The 22,875-nt window shown below is 43.0% G+C and overlaps 1 protein-coding gene and 1 long non-coding RNA gene across 13 annotated transcripts in view; one reads left to right on the top strand and one right to left on the bottom strand.

The window, feature by feature from the left end:
- Nucleotides 1–3,460, top strand: part of EP300 (EP300 lysine acetyltransferase) — an 80,237-nt gene extending 76,777 nt beyond the window's left edge. For both annotated transcript variants that reach the window (XM_077914377.1, XM_077914376.1), the window contains one exon: nucleotides 100–3,460. In XM_077914377.1, coding sequence (XP_077770503.1) covers nucleotides 100–2,322 — 2,223 coding nt within the window. In that variant the 3' untranslated portion in view covers nucleotides 2,323–3,460. The remainder of the gene's footprint in view (nucleotides 1–99) is intronic.
- LOC144323651 (uncharacterized) overlaps nucleotides 1–22,875 on the bottom strand; it is an 80,183-nt gene that overhangs the window by 23,421 nt on the left and 33,887 nt on the right. For 10 of the 11 annotated variants that reach the window (XR_013389034.1, XR_013389026.1, XR_013389028.1 and 7 more), the window contains 2 exons: nucleotides 5,464–5,735; nucleotides 4,258–4,345 (listed from right to left, as the gene is read on the bottom strand). This is a non-coding gene — a long non-coding RNA (uncharacterized LOC144323651). Of the gene's footprint in view, nucleotides 1–4,257; nucleotides 4,346–5,463; nucleotides 5,736–19,389; nucleotides 19,535–22,875 lie in introns of all 11 variants that reach the window. The other variant, XR_013389031.1, reaches the window with a different exon arrangement.

Raw genomic sequence — 22,875 nt, 5'->3', positions numbered from 1 at the left:
CTTTCTCTAGAAGGGGGTTTTGGGCCCTAGCAGAATATGTAGACTGTTTTTTTAATTACTTAAATCTTGGAGAGTTGACTGTGCCTGTTTCCCCCCCAGGATTATGATTTATGTATCACCTGCTATAACACTAAAAACCATGACCACAAAATGGAGAAACTAGGTCTTGGCTTAGACGACGAGAGCAACAGCCAGCAGGCTGCAGCCACCCAAAGCCCAGGAGACTCCCGCCGCCTGAGCATCCAGCGCTGCATTCAGTCCCTGGTGCATGCCTGCCAGTGCCGGAACGCCAACTGCTCACTGCCCTCCTGCCAGAAGATGAAGCGGGTGGTACAGCACACCAAGGGCTGCAAACGGAAGACCAACGGGGGCTGCCCCATCTGCAAGCAGCTCATCGCCCTCTGCTGCTACCACGCCAAGCACTGCCAGGAGAACAAGTGCCCTGTGCCCTTCTGCCTCAACATCAAGCAAAAGCTCCGGCAACAGCAGCTGCAGCACCGGCTCCAGCAGGCTCAGATGCTCCGCAGGAGGATGGCCAGTATGCAGCGGACCGGGGTGGTGGGGCAGCAGCAAGGCCTGCCCTCCCCAACTCCTGCCACTCCAACCACACCGACTGGTCAACAACCAACCACCCCGCAGACACCCCAGCCCCAGCCTCCCTCTCAGCCCCAGCCCACTCCTCCCAACAGCATGCCACCCTATTTGCCCAGGACTCAGGCTGCTGGCCCCGTCTCCCAGGGTAAGGCAGCAGGCCAGGTGACCCCTCCCACTCCCCCTCAGACTGCTCAGCCACCCCTTCCAGGGCCCCCACCTGCTGCAGTGGAAATGGCAATGCAGATTCAGAGGGCAGCTGAGACGCAGCGCCAGATGGCCCACGTGCAAATTTTTCAAAGGCCAATCCAGCACCAGATGCCCCAGATGACTCCGATGGCCCCCATGGGTATGAACCCACCCCCTATGGCCAGAGGTCCCAGTGGGCATTTGGAGCCAGGGATGGGGCCCACTGGGATGCAGCAGCAGCCACAGTGGGTCCAGGGAGGTTTGCCTCAGCCCCAGCAGCTACAGCCTGGGATGCCGAGGCCAGCCATGATGTCAGTGGCCCAGCATGGTCAGCCCTTGAATATAGCTCCCCAGCCAGGACTGGGCCAGGTAGGTGTGAGCCCTCTCAAACCAGGCACTGTGTCTCAACAAGCCTTACAAAACCTTTTGCGGACTCTCAGGTCTCCCAGCTCTCCCCTACAGCAGCAACAGGTGCTTAGTATCCTTCATGCCAACCCCCAGCTGTTGGCTGCATTCATCAAGCAGCGGGCTGCCAAGTATGCCAACTCGAATCCACAGCCCCTCCCTGGGCAGCCTGGCATGCCCCAGGGCCAGCCCGGGCTGCAGCCGCCTACCATGCCAGGCCAGCAGGGGGTCCACTCTAATCCAGCCATGCCGAACATGAACCCCATGCAAGCGGGCGTCCAGAGGGCCGGCCTGCCCCAGCAGCAGCCGCAGCAGCAACTCCAGCCACCCATGGGAGGGATGAGCCCCCAAGCTCAGCAAATGAACATGAATCACAACACCATGCCTTCACAGTTCCGAGACATCTTGAGGCGGCAGCAGATGATGCAGCAGCAACAGCAGCAGCAGCAGCAGGGAGCAGGGCCTGGAATCGGCCCCGGGATGGCCAACCATAACCAGTTCCAGCAACCCCAAGGAGTTGGCTACCCCCCACCACCGCCGCCGCCACAGCAGCAGCAGCAGCAACAGCGGATGCAACATCACATGCAGCAGATGCAACAAGGGAACATGGGACAGATGGGCCAGCTCCCCCAGGCCTTGGGAGCAGAGGCTGGAGCCAGTTTGCAGGCGTATCAGCAGCGACTCCTCCAGCAACAGATGGGGTCCCCTGCTCAGCCCAACCCCATGAGCCCCCAGCAGCATATGCTCCCAAGCCAGGCTCAGTCCCCACACCTCCAAGGCCAGCAGATCCCTTCTTCTCTCTCCAATCAAGTGCGCTCTCCCCAGCCTGTCCCTTCTCCACGGCCGCAGTCCCAGCCTCCCCACTCCAGCCCTTCCCCAAGGATGCAGCCTCAGCCCTCTCCGCACCATGTCTCCCCACAGACCAGTTCTCCACATCCCGGACTGGTAGCTGCCCAGGCCAACCCCATGGAACAAGGGCATTTTGCCAGCCCGGACCAGAGTTCAATGCTCTCTCAGCTCGCTAGCAATCCAGGCATGGCAAACCTCCATGGTGCAAGCGCCACGGACCTGGGACTCAGCACCGATAACTCAGACTTGAATTCGAACCTCTCACAGAGTACACTAGACATACACTAGAGACACCTTGTAGTATTTTGGGAGCAAAAAAATTATTTTCTCTTAACAAGACTTTTTGTACTGAAAACAATTTTTTTGAATCTTTCTTAGCCTAAAAGACAATTTTCCGTGGAACACATAAGGACTGTGCAGTAGCTGTTTGTGGTTTAAAGCAAACAAGCCAGATGAACCTGAGGGATGATAGAGTACAAAGAATATATTTTTGTTATGGCCGGTCCTGCCGGCCTCTTTTTTTCCCTTGTGTGTGTGGTTCAAGTGTGCACTGGGAGGAGGCTGAGGTCTGGGAAGCCAACCACACGCTCCTGCCTTGCACCTCCAATAGGTTTTATTATTTTTTTTAAATTAATGAAAATATGTAATATTAATAGTTATTATTTACTGGTGCAGATGGTTGACATTTTTCCCTATTTTCCTCACTTTATGGAAGAGTTAGAACATTTCTAAAACCAGAGGACAAAAGGGGTTAATGTTACTTTAAAATTACATTCTATATATATATAAATATATATAAATATATATTAAAATACCAATTTTTTTTCTCTGGGTGCAAAGATGTTCATTCTTTTAAAAATGTAAAAAAAAAAAAAAAAAAAAAATTTCCCCTTTCCTCCCCTGAAGTCAACTTTTGTGCTCCAGAAAATTTTCTATTCCGTAAGTCTGAGCGTAAAAACTTCAAGTATTAAAATAATTTGTACATGTAGAGAGAAAAATGACTTTTTCAAAATATACAGGGGCAGCTGCCAAATTGATGTATTATATATTGTGGTTCTGTTTCTTGAAAGAATTTTTTTCGTTATTTTTACATCTAACAAAGGAAAAAATTTAAAAGAGGGTAAGAAACGATTCCTGTGGGATGATTTTAACATGCAAAATGTCCCTGGGGTTTCTTCTTCGCTTGCTTTCTTCCTCCTTACCCTGCCCCTAACCCCCCCATACACACACACACACACACACACGCACGCACGCACGCACACATACACTTTCTGTAAAACTTGAAAATAGAAAGCAAAAACCCTCAACTGTTGTAAATCATGCAATTAAAGTTGATTACTTATAAATATGAACTTTGGATCACTGTATAGACTGTTAAATTTGATTTCTTATTACCTATTGTTAAATAAACTGTGTGAGACAGACACCTGACCTTGTTTTACTCCTTGTTATCATATCTTTGTCTTAGAATGCATCAGTTTGAGTAAGTGCCCAGTACATGGGATTCAGAGGAAAAAGCAAAAGCACCAGCTTGCAGCCTTCCTAAACTATTACATAAGTTGAATTCACAAATAGATTTGGGTAAATTTATCCAGAGCTCAGGGGAAAACCCAAGCACCAGCTACATGTCCGTTTCACCAATGATATTAGTTAGCTGTTTACAGCTTTATAGAGGACCTTCTTCGTTGTCCCCAGTGGATAACCTCAGAGGGATCATGTATTCGCCTAAGTCAGGAGTAACTCCTCAGCACTTGATGCTAAGGCAAGAATCTCTTCTTATTCTCTTAAGCTGGTTTTTGCTACCTGCCAACCAGGAAGTCAACCGGGAGATGAGGTGGTAAGAAAGGAAAATGTGTGGAAATAAAACCTGAAAGCATAAGATATTCCAACAGTGAGTCCAGTATCATGCTAGGTGTCTAAAGAATGAATAGGTTACTGGTCTCCAGCTGAATACCAGTTGGCTATAAACGGTTTGGAAAAATTAGAATACTATTAACTGCTTTGGCATCATCAGGCAGACCTCATCTTTGTCATAGGGCTTCACACTATGATAGTCTCTACTAAGGGCTAAAGAAAGATCTTCAAGTAGCTTAATTCAAGCACGTTTGTTCTTTTTACTATTTTACATTGTCTCAACAAAAATAACCAGTACCTTAATGTGAGGCGAACTTACACATTGAGCATTAATCAGAGACCATCCCAGAAAATGTGTCAAGTACCTACCAGCTTCTGCTCAGTGGTCCAGCAGATCCACCTGGAGCCACCTACATTGTGTACCAGGCCACATGGCACACACAGACAGGATACAGCCCTGCAAGAAGATGAAAGGATGCTTGAGTGAGATAAAATAGAAAGTGTGGAACAGATGGGCATCAGGGAAGCCTGCTGATGGAAATTGGGCAAGTTTCTGGAAAGGACAGTACTTAAATGGATCTTGGAGGGGCGCCTAGCTGGCTCAGTAGAGCATGTGACTATTGCAGGGTTGTAAGTTCAAGTCCCACGTGTGGTGTAGAATTTACTTATTATATAAAATAAAGCGAATCTTAGGGGAAGATGAATGAGAAAAGGGAAAGGAGTGAGGAGGAACTGCGCCATGAGAGAAGAATCTGGTCCTGTTGGGAAAACAGCTTCAGGTCCACTTGGCTGACACCAGATTACAGAAGGGGGTGATGCCTGTTAACAGGAGGACCCCCATCTTCTCCCTAGTACGAGAGGCCCAGGATTGAGCTGAGCCTCCACCAGGGAAACAGTTTTCTAACCCATTTCCAAGCAGTAAATACCCAGCTTTCACAGCTCTGGCCTCTAGCTAAAGACAGCTGGGTTGAAGTGTTCAATCACTTTCACTAGAGTGTTGCAAAGAGAAAAGTGGAGGCTGATATAAGAGGGTGGGGGAGAAAAGCTGTCCTTGCCCAGGCCAGAGGCAGTGCTAGGGAGGGGGGAAGATAAGAATCCAGAGTCAAGAATACAAGAAGCTGGGACGCCTGGGTGGCTAAGCAATTGAGCGTTCTGCCTTCGGCTCAGGGCATGATCCTGGAGTCCTGGAATCAGGTCCCAGATCGGGCTCCCTGCATGGAGCCTGCTTCTCCCTCTGCCTGTGTCTCTGCCTTTCTCTCTCTCTGTCTCATGAATAAATAAAATCTTAAAAAAAAAAATACAAGAAGCTGATTTCAATGTTTCTATGCATTTGAAACATTTCTATGCATTGTTTTTATGCAATTACCATAAAAAGTTGGGAAGAGCTAAAAGGAGCCACAAGTCTCCAGTTGAGCTGTTTATAACATTAACCTGGCAAATGGACAGAGCAGTGTTCTGGTGCTTTCATTTACTTAGCTTGCTGAAATCCTCAAAAAACAGCCCCAACCAACCAATGAGAAGACTGCAGCTCAAGTGACAACTTGCTCAAGATCACACAGCCAGGAAATGGCTTACCAGAATGTCAAAAGTCTGTAGGGCTCCAAAGCCTTTCTTCTCCATACCCTTCATCTCCCTTACTGTAGAGCATCCTTAGTGATGGCAGCAAACTAATACATATGACACAGGGGCCCTGCTCCAAGCAAATGCAACACACAGTTAAAAACTGAAAGGGGAGAAAGAAACCAAGGAATCCTGAAGAGAAGTTTCCCAGTCTTCTTTTACAAACAAAGGAAGCTGGTCTTCAGAAGGATGGCTTCCTGGAATGTTATGTTCATGATGAAGTCACCCTGTTGAAAGAGCATATAGACCAGCATCAAAAAGAACAAAATGTTAATAGGTTTTTAAAAAGAAGTATAAAACTTGTATACTGAAAACTAAGAACACTGAAATTAAAGACCTAAATAAATGAAAAGACATTGTTCACAGATCAGAAGATTGTGAACAGACCTCACTAATGTTAGGGAAGGGGTACTCTCCAAAATCCATCTAGAGATCCAAAATCCATCCCTTACCAAAATATCTGCTGGATTTTTGCTTTTTTCTTTCTTTTTTATTTTTGGCAGAATTTTACATGCTCGTCCTAAAATGTATATGGAAATGCAAAGGAGGGATCCCTGGGTGGCGCAGCGGTTTAGCGCCTGCCTTTGGCCCAGGGCGTGATCCTGGAGACCCGGGATCGAATCCCAAATCGGGCTCCCGGTGCATGGAGCCTGCTTCTCCCTCTGCCTGTGTCTCTGCCTCTGTGTGTGTGTGTGTGTGTGTGTGTGTGTGTGTGTGTGTGTGTGTGTGACTATCATAAATAAAATTAAAAAAAGAAAAAGAAAAGAAATGCAAAGGAGCCAAATAGCCAAAACAATCTCGAAAAAGAAGTATAAATTTGGAGGATTCATACTTCCAAATTTCAAAACTTAAACTGCAAATCTAAAATAATCAAGACAATAGTAGCAGCATAAGGACAGACATTTAGATCAATGGAACAGAGTCCAGAAATAAAGCCATATATATATTTTTTAAAGCCATATATTTATGGTCAATTGATTTTTGACAAAGATGCCAAGAGAAGTCAACGCAGAAGGAATATTCTTCAACAGATGGTGCTGGAACAACTGGATATCCACATACGAAAGAAAGAAGTCGGACCTCTACCTCTCACCAAGTAAAAAAACTAACTCAAAATAGATGGCAGACCAAAATGTAAGAGCTAAAACTACAAAAGTCATAGAAGAAAACACAGGTGGAGGTCTTCATGACCTTGGACTAGGCCATGATTCCATAGCTAGGACATCTAAAGCACAAGCAACCGGGAAAAACAAAACAAAACAAAACAAAACTGGACTTGAACAGAATTTAAAACGCTCGTGCATCCAAGGATATTATCAGGAAAGTGAAAAGACACCCCCCATCCCCCCCCCAACAGAATGGGTAATATATTGGTGAGTCGTATCTGGTAGGAGTCTGTGTATCCAGACTATTCAGAAACTGACGACAACAACAAGAAGACAAATAACCCAATGAAGAATTGGACAACAGATGTGAGTTGACATTTTTCCCCAAAGAGGGGACACAAATGGCCTGTAAGGACGTGGAAATGAAACCGCTCTAGAAAAGTATGGATGCATGGAGATGAAGACGAACACACTAATGCTTCAGCAAGGCTCGACTTCGAACTCCATGAGTTTTTCTCTTCATTCTTGAAACCTCCTCCTCCCCGGCGCTTGTTTTTCTGTAGAATCCTTTGTCCCAGGAGCTCCTCCTTATCAATGTGGGCATCTTGCTGATCTCAATGTATACTTAGTAACAAGACTCAGATGGCTGTTGCCAGGGTTGGTCAGGAGACCACCTGGAAGACATGACGAACGTGGCTGGCAGCACATACCAGATTCCTATCAAAACCGCCCTGATCCTGTATTTTCCTAAAAAACCCTTCAGCCTTTAACCCCTGGGGCGGCTCTGCAGTTTTGCTTTGCTTTTTTTTTTTTTTTTTTTTTTTTTTTTTAAGTAGATTCCACATCCAATGTGGGGCCTGAGCTCACGACCATGAGGTTAAGAGTTGCACGCTCTACTGACTGAGCCAGCCAGGTGTCCCCTGGTCTGCAGTTATGAAGACCAAGACCCTAGCCCATGGCAGCCTCCTGTGCCAGGTGAAGTAATAAAATTATCGCTCCTCTTTATCACCAGACAGTCTTTGTGTTCTATTTCGGCTCCAGAGCACAGAGGTTGGTTAACCACAATGAAAAGATGCTCAACATCATTAGTAATTAGGGAAATGCAAATCAAAACTACGATGGGATGCCACTTCGCACCCACTAGGATGGCTAGTATCAAAGATCCAGGCTGGGATCCCTGGGTGGCGCAGCGGTTTGGCGCCTGCCTTTGGCCCAGGGCGCGATCCTGGAGACCCAGGATCGAATCCAACATCGGGCTCCCGGTGCATGGAGCCTGCTTCTCCCTCTGCCTATGTCTCTGCCTCTCTCTCTCTCTCTCTCTCTCTCTGTATGACTACCATTAAAAAAAAAAAAAAAAAAATCCAGGCTGGTGAGGATGTGGAGAAAGTGGAAGCTCACACACTGCCGGGGGCACATAAGATGGTACAGCTACTTTGGAAAATTGTAGCAGTTCCTCTAAAAAGTTAAATGTCCAGGGGCACCTGAGCGGCTCGGTGGGTTAAGCATCTGACTCATGGTTTCAGCACAGGTCATGATCTCAGGGTGGTGAGATCGAGCCACAGTTTGGCTCTGTGCTGGGTGTGGAGTCTGCTTAAGATGCCCTCTCTCCAGGGCACCTGGGTGGCTCAGTCAGTTACACACCTGCCTTTGGCTCAGATCATGATCCCGAGGTCCTGGGATCGAGTCCAGCATCGGGCTCCCTGCTCAGCTCACTGGGGAAGCCTACCTCTCCTTCTACTCCCACTCATGTTCTGTCAAATAAATAAATAAAATCTTTTTTTTTAAGATTTATTTATTTATTTATGATAGACATAGAGAGAGAGAGAGAGAGAGAGAGAGAGAGGCAGAGACACAGGAGGAGGGAGAAGCAGGCTCCCCTGAAGTGGGACTCGATCCCGGGACTCCAGGATTGCGCCCTGGACCAAAGGCAGGTGCTAAACCACTGAGCCATCCAGGGATCCCCTAAATAAAATCTTAAAAAAAAAATTCTCTCTCTCTCCCTCTCCCTCTGCTCTTCTCCCCACAAAAATGTAAAAAGTTAAATGTTTGTATTTGCAAGAATGATTTGTACACTGCAGAAAATTTATCTCAGTAAATATTTTGTCCATAACATAAAAAGTAGTTACACATAGAGTGGCCATATGACCTCGCAATCCCTCTTCTTGTTATAGACCCAAGAAAACTGAAAACTTATGTTCACACAAAAATTTGTACACAAACATCCATGGCCTCATTATTCATAAGAGCTGAAATAATAAGCAATTCAAATGTCCATGAACAGATAAATGGATACCCATCCAATGGAATATTATTCAACCATTGAAAGGAATGAAGTAGTGATTTAAGCAACAACCCGATGAACTTTGAGAACACTTGATGCTCAGTGAAAGAAACCAAACACAAAAGACCACATACATATGAATATAGTTCTATTTATATGAAATGTCTCAAACAGACAAATCCACAGAGGCAGGAAGTAGATCAGTGGTTGCCAGGGGCTGGGGGTGGGGGAAATGAAGAGCTGTTAAGTATGGGGTTTCTTTATGGGGTGGTGAGAATGTTCTGGAATCGACAGTGGTGAGGTTGCACAGCCCTGGATATACTCAAAACCCCTGAATTGTAAGCTTTAAAATAGTCAATTTTTAAAAAAGATTTATTTATTTGTTTATGATAGACACAGACAGAGAGAGAGAGGCAGAGACACAGGAGGAGGGAGAAGCAGGCTCCATGCCGGGAGCCCAACGCGGGACCCGATCCCGGGACTCCAGGATCGCGCCCTGGGCCAAAGGCAGGCACTAAACCTCTGAGCCACCCAGGGATCCCCCTAAAATAGTCAATTTTATGGGATGTGAGTTATATCTCAAACACAAAGGAGGCCACAGGCCAGCGGGAGGGCCAGCTGGGGCACTGCTGGATTTGGAGCCACCTCCCAAGAACCCCACCTGAAGTTCCGGGGTGTTTCGTGGGCAGACGGGAAGCCTGAGCAGGGAGCCCCACTCAACCCTGGGCAGGATCCCTGGACCCTGAAATCATGACCTGAGCTGAAGGCAGACACTTCACCGGCTGAGCCACCCAGGTACCCCAAGCCTGACATTTTTGAGAGGGAAGTTGATCATCCTTCTTCTCGGTTATATAGAAATTAACCCCAAAGTGAGAATAAGCAGCAGTTAACACCTCCCAACCTACGTTCAGTCATTTCCCATTATGAAGGTCTAGTGTGTATGATAAGCTCTGGAGACAGGAGAAGGAAGAGCCAAAACAAAACCAAAACCAAAATGAAGTGCTGTTCAAAGTAAACTATAAAATCAAAAGATTTGGGAAGCCACCTAAGTGCCCACAGAAGTGCATGTGTGAAGAAATCATGGTACACATACTCCTACGATGGGCTGGTATTCAGCCCTGAGAAAGAAGGAAATCCTGCCACTTGTGCCAACATCAGTGGACCTCGAGGGCATCATGCTCAGTGAGATAAGTCAGACAAAGACTAATAATATAAGATCTCAGTTATATGTGGAATCTAAAAAAGCCACACTTGTAAAAACAGAGAGTTAGAATAGTGATCACCGGAAGCTCAGGGGTCAGGACGCCTGGGTGGCTCAGGGGTTGGCTTTGGCTCAGGGCGTGATCCTGGGGTCCGGGATTGAATCCCACGTCAGGCTCCCTGCATGGAGCCTGCTTCTCCCTCTGCCTGTGTCTCTGCCTCTCTCTCTGTGTATCTGTCATGAATAAAATAAATTAAAAATCTTAATTAAAAAAAAAAAAAACAGAAGAAAGACCAAGACCTAACTATCTACTCTCTGTAAGAAATCCACTTTCAATGTAAAGACACAGGGAGATTAAAAAGGATGGAAAAAGAGACACATGCAGATGTTAAAGAAAACTGAAATGGCAATATTAATATCAGAAGAGGTACACTTCAGGGATGCCTGGGTGGCTCAGTGGTTGAGTGTCTGCCTTTAGCTGAGGCTGTGATCCCAGGGTCTGGGATCAAGTCCCGCATCGGGTTCCCTGCAGGGAGCTTGCTTCTCCCTCTGCCTGTGTCTCTGCCTCTCTCTGTGTCTCTCATGAATAAATAAATAAAATCTTTAAAAAAAGAAGAGGAAAGAAAAAAAAGAAGAGAAAGAAGAATAAGTAGACTTCAGAACAAGGAACATCACCAGGGACGAAGAGGGTTATCTCCTCATGGTAAAGGTGTCATTTGGTCAAAGATGTCACAATCTTTCTTTTTTTTTTTTTAATTAATTAATTTATTTATTTATGATAGAGAGAGAGGCAGAGACACAGGCAGAGGGAGAAGCAGGCTCCATGTACCGGGAGCCCGACGTGGGATTCGATCCCAGGTCTCCAGGATCACGCCCTGGGCCAAAGGCAGGCACCAAACTGCTGCGCCACCAAGGGATCCCAAGATGTCACAATCTTAATTCATATGCCAATGTATCTGACAAATGATATAAAATGGAAATATCTCTTGAAACACAAAAATTAACAAAGTTAACATGAAAACTAAAAAATCTAAATAGCTTTAAATCTATTTAAGAAATTCAATTCAAAAAAAAAAAAAAAGAAATTCAATTCATGGGCAGCCCGGGTGGCTCAGCAGTTTAGTGCCGCCTACAGCCCAGGGCGTGATCCTGGAGACCCTGGATTGAGTCCCACGTCAGGCTCTCTGCATGGAGCCTGCTTCTCCCTCTGCCTGTGTCTCTGCCTCTCCTCTCTCTCTCTCTCTCATAAATAAACAAAATATTTAAAAAAAATAAAAATTAAAAAAAAATAAAAATTCAATTCATAATTCATCCCATCGGAATGTCTGGGTGGCTCAGCGGTTGAGCATCTGCCTTTGGCTCAGGTCGTGATCCTGGGGTCCTGGGATCAAGTCCTGCATTGGGCTCCCCACAGGGAGCTGCTCCTCCCTCTGCCTATATCTCTGCGTCTGTGTCTTTCATGAATAAATAAAATCAATCAATCAATCAATCAATCAATAAAACCTTCCCAAAAACAAAACTCCAGGCCAAGATTATTTCACTGATGAATTCTATCAAACATATATGGAAGAAACAAATCTTTTTTTTTTTTTTTTCCAGAAAATAAAACACTTCCAGGGGCACCTAGATGGCTCAGTCAGTTAAGCATCTGCCTTTGGCTCAGGTTATGATCCCAGGGTCCTGGGATCGAGCCCCACATCAGGGTCCCTGCTCAGCAGTGAGTCTGCTTCTCCTTCTCCCTCCTTCCCTCCCCCTGCTTGTGTTTCTCTCACTCTCACATAAATAAAATCTTAAAAGAAAAGAAAATAGAACACTTTTCAACTCATTTTTATGAAATCAACATTACCTTGTACCAAAATTTTTTAAAATTATAAGAAAACTAAAGGCCAGTAGTTTTCATTAACATAGATGTAAAAATCCTAAGCATCTCCCTCTTCCACAAAAAAAATAAATAAATAAAAAAATAGCAATTACATTATGCATGTAATATAATGAGAGCAAAGGCTTTCTCCCTAAGCTCAGGAATGAGGCAAGAATCCCCATTCTTGGGCAGCCCGGGGGGCTCAGCGGTTTACCGCTGCCTTCAGCCTAGGCTCTGATCCTGGAAACCTGGGATCAACTCCCACATTGCGCTCCCTGCATGGAGCCTGCTTCTCCCTCTGCCTGTGTCTGTACCTCTCTGTCTCTCTGTTTCTCATGAATAAATAAATAAAATCTTAAAAAAAAAAAGATTCCCCATTCTTACTAATTCTTCTCAACATTATACTGGATGTTTTAGACAGCAATATAAAGCAAAAAAATAAATCAGCACTTAGCAAGAAAGAAGTAAACTGTGTTATTCTCGATGTCATGATTGTATAAATAGAAAACCCATAAGGAACCTACAAAAAAGCTATTCAAACTAATAATTTAATTTAGCAAGGGAAGAGAATACAAGGAAAGTTCACAAAGATCACTTGCATTTCTATGTACCAGCAATTAACAGTTAGAAAATGAAATTTTTAGGGGGCACCTGGGTGGCTCAGTCTGTTAAGCATCTGACTCAGGCTCAGGTCATGGTCTCCGGGTCCTGGGGAATCTTCTGTGCCTCTCCCTCTGCCCTTCCCCCATTTGTGTTCACTCTTGTGTGCTCTCAAATAAATAAAATCTTTTTTAAAAATGAAACTTATGGGCAGCCCGGGTGGCTCAGCAGTTTAGCGCCACCTTCAGCCCAGGGCCTGATCCTGGAGAACTGGGATCAAGTCCCAGTTTGGGCTCCCTGCATGGAGCCTGCTTCTCCCTCTGCCTGTGTCTCTGTCTCTGCCCCTCTTTCTCTCTGTCTCTCTGTCTCTCTCTCTGTGTTTCTCATGAGTAAATAAAATATTTAAAAATAAATAAATAAATAAATAAATAAATAAATAAATAAATAAATAAAAAAAATGAAATTTATATATTCTAAATCTTTTCTCAGATGTGTGGTTCCTAACCACACATATTTTCTAACAGTTTATAGCTTGTTTTGCCATCCTCCTAAAAGGGTGTTTTGGGGCAAAAAGTTATACATTTGATGGAAGTCCAATAATAAATTATTTTCCCTTTATGGATCAGGCTTTTGGCACCATGTCTAAGAACTCTTAGGTCCTGGCGGTTGTCTCCTACATTATCATCATCTCAAATTGTATCGTTTTATGCCTCACATGTAAATCTATGATCCATTTTGAGTTTATTTTTGTACAGAGGGGTTTAGCTGGAGGCTTGTTTTGTTGTTGTTTTTGCTTACAGACACCCAGTTGCTCTAGCACCCTTGGTTAAAAAGGCTCTCCTTTCTCCCCTGAATTGCTTGTGCATCTTTGTCAAAAACAAAACAAACAAAAGTTGGCTATACTTGTGTAGGGCTATTTCTGGGTTCTCTATGCTGTTCCATGGATCTGTGTGCCCGTTCCTCTGCCAATACCACCATAGTGCGGATCGATGTAGCCAGAAGTCTAAAATCAAGCAGAGTGATTCTTCCCACATTATTCTTTTTCAGAATTGTCTTAGCTATTTTATTTTTTTAAAGATTTTTTTTATTTATTTATTCATGACAGAGAGAGAGAGAGACAGAGACACAGGCAGAGGGAGGAGCAGGCTCCATGCAGGAAGTCTGACATGGGACTCGATCCTGGGACTCCAGGATCACACCCTGGGCCGAAGGCAGGCGCTTAAACCGCTGAGCCACCCAGGCTGCCCCTGTCTTAGCTATTTTAATGCCTTTGCTCTTCCATATAAATTTTAGAATAATATTGTCTATATTTATAAAAAAAATCTCACTGTGGTTTTGATAGGAAATGTGCTACACTTGTATATCAATTGGGAGAGAACTGACATCCTTACCACATGGCATCTTCTTGTCCAGGAACACAGAATATCTCTATATTTACATCTCTTTAACTAATTTCATCACTGTTTTGTAGTTTTCAGCATACAAGTCCCATGAGTGTTCTGCTACATTTACACCTAAGTATTTCTTTTCTTTCTTCTTCTTTTTTGCTGATGATGAATGCTATTTTACTTTTACTTTTAATTTTTTTTTAAGATTTTATTTTTAAGTAATCTCTATACCCAACATGGGCCTGGAACTCACAGCCCCGAGATCAAGGGTCCCATGCCCACCTTGATTTTCACTTCTTTTTTTTTTTTTAAGTTGTTGGTTTGGAGTAAATAATCTTTTTTTTAAGATAATTTATTTATTTATTCGTTTATTTATTCATGAGAGACAGAGAGAGGCAGTGACACAGGCAGAGGGAGAAGCAGGCTCCATGCAGGGAGCCCGACGTGGGACTCCATCCTGGGTTCCCAGGATCACGCCCTGGGCTGAAGGTGGTGCTAAACTGCTGAGCCACCCAGGTTGCCCTGATTTTCACTTTTTAAGGTTTTTTTAAAATTATTATTTGAATCTCAATGATATATAGAAATACAATTGACTTTTGATTTTTTTTTTTTATTTATTTTTTTTTTGGTACTGAACTCATTTACTAGTTCCACTGAGTTTTGTTGCTGTTGATTACATGGGATTTTCTTCATGGACAATTATGTCATCTGCATAAAGGAATGTCTTATTTATTCTTCCTTCCTGATCCATATCCCTTTTATTTCCATCTCTTGCCTCACTGCACTGGCAAGAATTGCCAGGACCATATTGACTAGCAGTGGTGAGAGTGGACATCCTTGCCTTGTTTCTATTCTTAGAGGAAAAGTATTCAGTATTTCACCATTAAATATGATGTCTGTTGTAGGTTTTCTGCAGGTGTTCTTTATCAAGTTGGAGAAAACCCCTCTATTTCCAGTCTCCTTTTTTTTAAAGATTTTATTTATTTATTCATGAGACAGAGAGAGAGAGAGAGAGAGAGAGACAGGCAGAGGGAAAAGCAGGCTCCCCGCAGGCAGCCTGACGTGGGACTCGATCCCAGGACTCCAGGATCACACCCCAGGCTGCAGGCGGTGCTAAACTGCTGTGCCACCAGGGCTGCCCAGTCTCCTGACTTTTTATCAGAATTGGTGTTAAATTCCTGCCAATGCTCTTTCTGTATCAATTGATACAATCATATAAATCTTTCTCTTTCACCTATTACTACGATGGATTACATTGATTCATTTTCGAATAGTGAACAGTGTATCTATGGAATAAAATTCACTTGGGTCATGATGTGTAACTCTTCTTATACATTGCTGAATTCTACATGCTAATATTTTGTCAAGAATTCTGGAATTGGGATGCCTGGGTGGCTCAGCGGTTTAGCGCCTGCCTTCGTCCCAGGGCATGATCCTGGAGTCCCAGGATCGAGTCCCACATCAGGCTTCCTTGCATGGAGCCTGCTTCTTCTCCCTCTGCCTGTGTCTCTGCCTCTCTCTCTCTTTCTGTGTCTCTCATGAATAAATAAAATCTTAAAAAAAAAAAAGAATTTTGGAATCTGGGGGCACCTGAGTTGCTCAGTGTTTGAGCATCTGCCTTTGGCTCAGGTCATGATCCTGGGGTCCTGGGATCAAGTCTCGCATCAGGCTCTCCACAGAGAGCCTGCTTCTCCCTCTGCCTATGTCTCTGCTTCTCTCTGTGTGACTCTCGTGAATAAATAAATAAAATCTTAAAGAAAAAAAAAAGAATTTTGGAATCTGGGACACCTGGGTGGCTCAGTTGGTTGTGCAACTAACTCATGATTTTGGCTTGGATCATGATCTCAGAGTTGTAAAATCGAGCCCTTGTGAGGGGCTCTGTGCTCAGTGGGGAATCTGCTTAAGATTCTCTTTTTCTCTCTCCCCCCCTCCTAAAAAAAAAACAAAAAGAATTTTTTGAATCTACATTCATGAGAGATGTTAGTCTACAATTTTCTTTTTTCCTTTTTTTTCTTTTACTCCCTTTGGTTTTAGCATCAGGATAATACTGGCTTCACAGAATGAGCTGGGAAATAGCTCTCCTCTTCTACTTTCTGAAGGAGATTGTGTAGAACTGGTATTAATTCTTTAAATGTTTTTTAGAAGTCTCCAATGAGGAATGCCTGGGTGGCTCAGCCGGTTAAGTGTCTGCCTTTGGCTCAGGTCAAGGTCTCAGGGTCTTGAGACTAAGCCTCACATCAGGATCCCTGCTCAGTGGGCAGTCTGTTTCTCCTTCTCCCTCTGCCTGCTGTGAGCACTCTCTCTGTGTCTGTCTCTCTCCTTCTGTCAAATAAATAGATAAAATCTTAAAAAAAAAAAAAAAAAAAAAGAACTCTCCAATGGAACCATCTGGATCTAGAGACTTCTCAGGGGATTTTATGAATTCAATTTCCTTAATAGTTACAGGATTGTTCAGATTATCTCTTTAATATTTGATGATATGAGGTAGTTTATACTTTTTAAAGAACTGGTCCATTTCACCTAAGTTGTCAAATCTGTGTGTATAGAGTTGTCTGTGGTATTCTCTCACTATCCTTTAATGTCTGCAGAATCTGTAGTGATATCCCCTATTTCATTACTGATCTTAATAACGTGGTTTGTCAATTTTGTTGATCTATTAAAAGAATGAAGTTTTTGTTTGATTTTTTTCTATTTTCAATCTCATTGACTTCTTTTTTTAACACTAATTTTTATTTTTTTAAGGTTTTGCTTATTTATTTGACAGAGAGAGAGAGAGAGAGGAATCAGGGAGGAGAGAGGGACAAGCAGATTCTACACCGATCACAGAGCCTGATGCAGGGCTCAGTCTTAGAACCCTGAGACCAAAAAAAAAAAAAAAACCCTGAGATGAGACCATGACCTGAGCTGAAATCAGTAGTCAGGTGCTTGACCAACTGAGCCACCTAGGTGCTGCACTGATTTTTGTTTTTCAACAGGCTCCATACCCAACATGGTGCTTTGTGAACTCATGACCCTCAGATTGAGTCATATGTTCTACTAGGCCAACCAGGCAACCAAGCTCATTGATTTCTATCTTTATTATTTCCTTCTTTCTAATTGCTGTGGGTTTTTAAAAATACATTTCTTCTTTTCCAATATAAACAGTAAGTGCTATAAATTCCCTCCCTATTCTGCTTTATTTTTTTTAAGATTTTATTTATTTATTTATGAGAGACAGAGAGAGAGAGAGAGAGGCAGAGACACAGGCAGAGGGAGAAGCAGGCTCCATGCAGGGAGCCCGACATGGGACTCAATCCCAAGTCTCCAGGATCATGCCCTGGGCCAAAGGCAGGCGCTGAACCGCTGAGCCATCCGGGCTGCCCCTCTCTGCTTTTTCATTTCTGTTTTCCTTTTCCAGCCTTATTGTGAATTACCTTAATATTTGAAGAATTCCATTTGAATTTATCTATAGTGTTTTTTAGTGCATTGCTTTGTATAGCATTTTAGTGTTTAGCTGTTTCATTATATATACATAACCTATAACCTATAAAATCTCCTGGTGTTGACATTTTACCAGTTTGAATAAAGTACCAAAACCTTACCTCCATTCACACCCCTCTTTCCTGCCTCATTCTAGTATGTTTCTCTACAAACATTGAGAACCACATTAGGTAAGTTTGTACTTCAACTGTCAAATATAACTTAGAAAACTCAAAAAGAGAAGTCTATGTATTGACCCATATTTTCACTATTACAGTGTTATTTTTTCCTTTCTGATATTGTAAGATTCCATTTCTTTTGTTATTTCCTTCCTGTTTGGACAATTTTTTTAGTCATTCTTTTAGGGTGGGTCTTCTGGAGACAAATTCTCTTAGTCTTCCTCTATCTCCAAATGTCTTGATTTCTTTTTCATTCCTATCTTGCCAGGCTGCCCTTTTCCTGGGCCTTTGGTTTGAGATTTCTTTTTGTTTGTGCCTGTTGGCAGTTCCAGGTTCCAGGCTTCTTCAGATCCAGTCTGGGAAGCATGAGGCAAAAAGAAACCCAGGAACTTGCCATCATATCATTCCCGGTGTCCAAACCTCCTATCTGGCCTGCCTCCTTCACTCCACCTTCCAAAATCTTGTTTGTTCAATATATAATCTCAATATATATATAGTGTCCAGGGCTTTTACTTGTACTTATCAAGAGAAATAGGAAAAATACGTCTACTCTATCTTCCCAGAATCAGAAGCCCAGGGAATTATTTTTTAATAGTACTATCTATAACAGCATTAAAATATGAAATACTTCAGAATAAATCTAACAAAACATGTGAAATGCCTTACAATGAAAAGTACTAAATACCAGGTAAAGAAATTTAAAAAGCTTAAGTAGGGGCACCTGGGCTCAGGTAGTTAAGCATCAGACTCTTGATTTCGGCTTGGGTCATGATGTCTGGGTTGTAAGATGGAGCCCCTGTGCGGGCTCCTCACTCAGCAGGGAGTCTGCTAGAGATTTTCTTTTCCTCTCCCCTCCCTCCACTCTCTCTAAAATAAATAAATAAATCTTTTAAACAATAAGTAATCTTGGGACGCCTCGGTGGCTCAGTGGTTGAGCATCTGCCTTCGGCTCAGGTTGTGATCCTGGGGTCCTGGGATCAAGTCCTACATCAGGCTCCCTGCATGGAGCCTGCTTCTCCCTCTGCCTGTGTCTATGCCTCTGTGTGTGTGTGTATGTGTCTCTCATGAATAAATAAATAAAATCTTAAAAAAAAAAAAAAGTAAATCTTTAGGAGCACCTGGGTGTTTCATTCGGTAAAACATCCAACCCTTGGTTTTGGCTCAGGTCATGATCTTGCGGGCATGGGTTAAGCCCTGCGTTGGGCACTCCGTTCAGTGTGGAGTCTGCTTCAGCTTCTCTCTCCCACTCACTCTCTCTCTCAAATGAATAAATGAAATCCTTAAAAATAAGCATAAAAAATAAATATTTTTAAAAAATAAAAAATAAAAAGCCTACATGGAGTGACATGCCATGCTCATGAGCTGAAAGGTTCAATATTATTAAGATGATATTTTCCCCCACTTGAATTTAGATTCAGTGCAATCACAGTAAAAATTCAGGGCTGTTTTTTTTTTTATAGACAAGTTGATTATAAAATGTATAAGGAAATGCAAAGGATCTAATAGTCAAAACAATTTTGAAAAGGAAAAACTAAGTTCAAAGACTTCTACTTGATAAAGACTTATATAAGTCACAATAATCAGAAGAGTAAGATATTATTATAAGCATAAACAGGCAGATTATTGGAACAGAATACAGTCCAAAAAAGAGACCCACTCATTTGTGGACAACCGATGGGCAACAGAAGTACCAGCGTAATTCAACAGTGAAAGGATCATCTTCAGAATAAGTGATAGTGGAACCACCAGTTATAAACAAAACAACAAAAACTTTGATCTATACACCAAGCCATATAAAAATATTACCTCAGTGCCACCTGGGTGGCTCAGACACCTTGAGTGTCTGCCTTCAGCCCAGGGGGTGATCCTGGAGTCCCGGGATCAAGTCCCACATTGGGCTCCCTGCCTGGAGCCTGCTTCTCTCTCTGCCTGTGTCTCTGCCTCTCTCTGTCTGTCATGAATAAATAAATAAAAATTTAAAATATATATTACCTCAGACTTAAAAGTAAAAGCTACAACTATTGAAACTTCTAGAAGGAAATATAGTAGAAAATCTTTGCAAACCTAGAGAGGCAAAGATTCCTTGGATAGGACATGAAAATCATGAATAATAAAAGAACATTTTGATTAATTTGACTAAAACACAATTTAACACTTCTCTTCAAAAAATACCTTTAAGAAAATGAAACGGCAATCCACAGATGGGGAGATGATGTTCACAACACATATGCTTGATGGGCTTGATAAGACTGGTATGTGGAATAGATAAAGAAGACCTACAGCTTAATAATAAGAAGACAACTAACTCAATTAGAAAGTGGGCAAAAGACTTACTTCAGCTCAGATCACAGTTCCAGGGTCCTGGGATCGAGCCCTGCATCAGGCTCCCTATTCAGGGGGAGTCTGCTTCTCTTTCTCCCTCTGCCTCTGCTTGTTTTCTCTCTCTCTCTCTCTCTCTTTCTCTCTCTCTCTCTAAATACAAATAAAATCTTTTTAAAAAGTGGGCAAAAGATTTAAGCAGAAACTTCACACAGTAAGATACATGAATGGCCAATAAACAAATGAAAACTGCTTAACAGCATTAATCTTCAGGGTAATGCAAATTAAAATGACAATAAGATATATATCCACTAAAATGGCTCAAGTTAAAAAGACTGTCTATACCAAGTGTTGGTAAGCCTACCAAGTGTTGGCACAACTAGAATTCTCAATTTCTATTTGTTCTGTTGGAAACTTTGGAAAACAGTTTGATGTTTTTTTATAAAGTTGATCATACCCTTACTGTAGGACCCAGAAACACCATTCCGAGGTACTTACCCTATACATTTGTCTACTGCATATGCACATTCCCAGTAGCTTTATTCACAACAGCCCCAAACTGAAAATAATCTAAATGCCTGTCACTAGGTGAAGATATCCATACACTGAGTAGTAGTCCAGTGAAAAGAAACAGCCTAATACATGCAAAAAACATGGATAAATCTCAAAAACTTAATGCTGAGTGAGAAAAGCCACATACAAAAGTATACACTGTGTGATTCCATGTACGTGCAATTCTAGTACCAAAAAGCAGAATAGGGGTTTCCTAGAGGCAGGATAGATGACTGCCAAGGATAGGCAGGAACTCTTGGGAATGGTGGAAATGTTCTATTCTTTGTGGTGGTGGTTACTCATTAAACTATACACTTATAATGGATACATTTTATTACATTATATTGAATTAAAGTTGACTTAAAAGACATTTAAAAAAAGACACAATGTTTTTCGTATTTCCTTACATCTTTCTTTTTTTTTTTTTAAGAGACATTTATTCAGCATCATGATCAGACTATTACATTTAGCAATCAACAGCATGGGTGCAAAAAAAAAATCTACAATAAAACGCTTTGTGGGAGTGCTTTACACTTTCCACAAAACAGAAACTAAAATAACCTGTTATACAATTAGTCACAAATACAATCCTCGAGTTTTTTGCCCTGTACACAGGAGTATTGTCTAAAACATGTCTTCTTTGTAGCAGCTAGGCCCTGCCACCACTGTGCTTGGCTGAGTTCACAAATCTGTTGTAACCTGTAGCTCCCCTGTCACTTCTCTGGCTCTCCTCTCCTGCTAAGCTTTGTTCCCTGGCAGTAATTAAAACCTTCTGCCACTGCCATAGCTGCTGCTGCTGCTGGAACCGCCATAGCCACCTTGATTTCGTGGTTTGGCAAAGTATTGGCCGCCACCACCATAGGGGTCAGAGCTTCTGCCTCCAAAATCTTCTCCTTTCATGGGTCCAAAATTTGAGGACTGATTGTTGTAATTGCCAAAATCATGCTAGCTTCCGCCACCTCCAGAGTTGCTTCCATCATTACCAAATCCGTTATAGCCATCCCCACTGCCACCGAAGCCACCTCGACTGCTGAAGTTCCCTCCATGACCAAAGTTCTCATTCCCACCAAAACTACCTCCATGACTACCACCAAAGTTTCCAGAAGCACTTTGGCCTCCTTTGGCTGGATGAAGCACTAGCCATCTCTTGCTTCGATAGTGCTTTCCTTACTTCACAGTTGTGGCCATCCACAGTATGGGATTTTTGAATGACAATCTTGTCTACAGAGTTATAGTCATCAAATGTCACAAAAGCAAAACCTCTTTTTGCCACTGCCTCGGTCAGTCATGATCTCAATCACTTCAATTTTCCCATAGTGTTCAAAATCATCTCTTAGACGATGTTCTTCAGTGTCTTCTTTAATGCCACCAACAAAAATCCTTTTCGCAGTTAAGTGGGCACCAGGTCTTTGAGAATCATCTCTTGAGACCGCCATCTTTGGTTCCATAACTCTTCCATCCATCTTGTGTGGCCTTGCATTCATGGCTGCATCCACTTCCTCCACGGTGGCATACGTGACAAACCCAAAGCCTCTGGAGTGCTTGATGCTTGGATCTCTCATTACCATACAGTCCGTAAGCGTTCCCCATTGCTCAAAATGGCTCCTCAGACTTTCATCGGTTGTTTCACATCTTTCTGCCAGATATGATGCTCTTGGCCATTCCTTGCTTCTAAAACACTCTCTTTGACTTCCTTAATACCATCTCTCCCAAGTTTCCTCCTCCTTCTCCAACCACATGCCTTAAACCTTTCCCAGACAGGTTTCATAGTTTTGGCCAATTTCTTAAATATTGGTTTTTCTGGTTTTGTTTTTATTTCTCAGATTTCTGCATGCTCTCTCAACACTTTTCTGGCTGACCTTCCACTTCCAAAGTTTTGCATTCATTCATAACCTCTATTTTCAGCCCAGGCCTCCCCCACTAAGTCTCAGGCCCACACATTCCCCAAAGGCAGGAGAAAGAGCTCCTTCCCAAATATACTAGACATCTCCAGCTCCACATGCCCTATCCTGGGCTCATCACCTACTCCTTAAACACATCTTACTGTCTCTTTAATGACCATTGATCCCCAGCTGCTCAAGTAGAAAACCACAGCGTCTTCTCAGTTCCTCCCTCCTATTTGTTCTCATCCACTGCAAGTCTTGGCTATTCTATCCCCTAAGTCATTCATGAACTTGGCCTTTCTGGCCTCTCCTACTGGCCTGGGTCAGGTCCTCAGAGATACTCTTTCCTAGTCTATCATAGTAGCTTCCAAACTAGTCTCCCAATCTCCAGCCTTTCTCCCTCAATGCATCCCCCTAACCACACCCAGATTATTTTTGTCATCTTCTTGATTAAAAGCTTTCTAGAGGGCACCTAGATCAATTCTGGGATTGAGCCCTCCCTCTGCCGTTGCCTCTGCATGCTCTCTCTCAAATAAGT

Source organism: Canis aureus, chromosome 11 (genome assembly GCF_053574225.1).
Source record: "Canis aureus isolate CA01 chromosome 11, VMU_Caureus_v.1.0, whole genome shotgun sequence".
Taxonomy (NCBI): Eukaryota; Metazoa; Chordata; class Mammalia; order Carnivora; family Canidae; genus Canis; species Canis aureus.
Note: the sequence above shows the minus strand (reverse complement) of the source record. Positions and strands in the feature narration are given on the sequence as shown.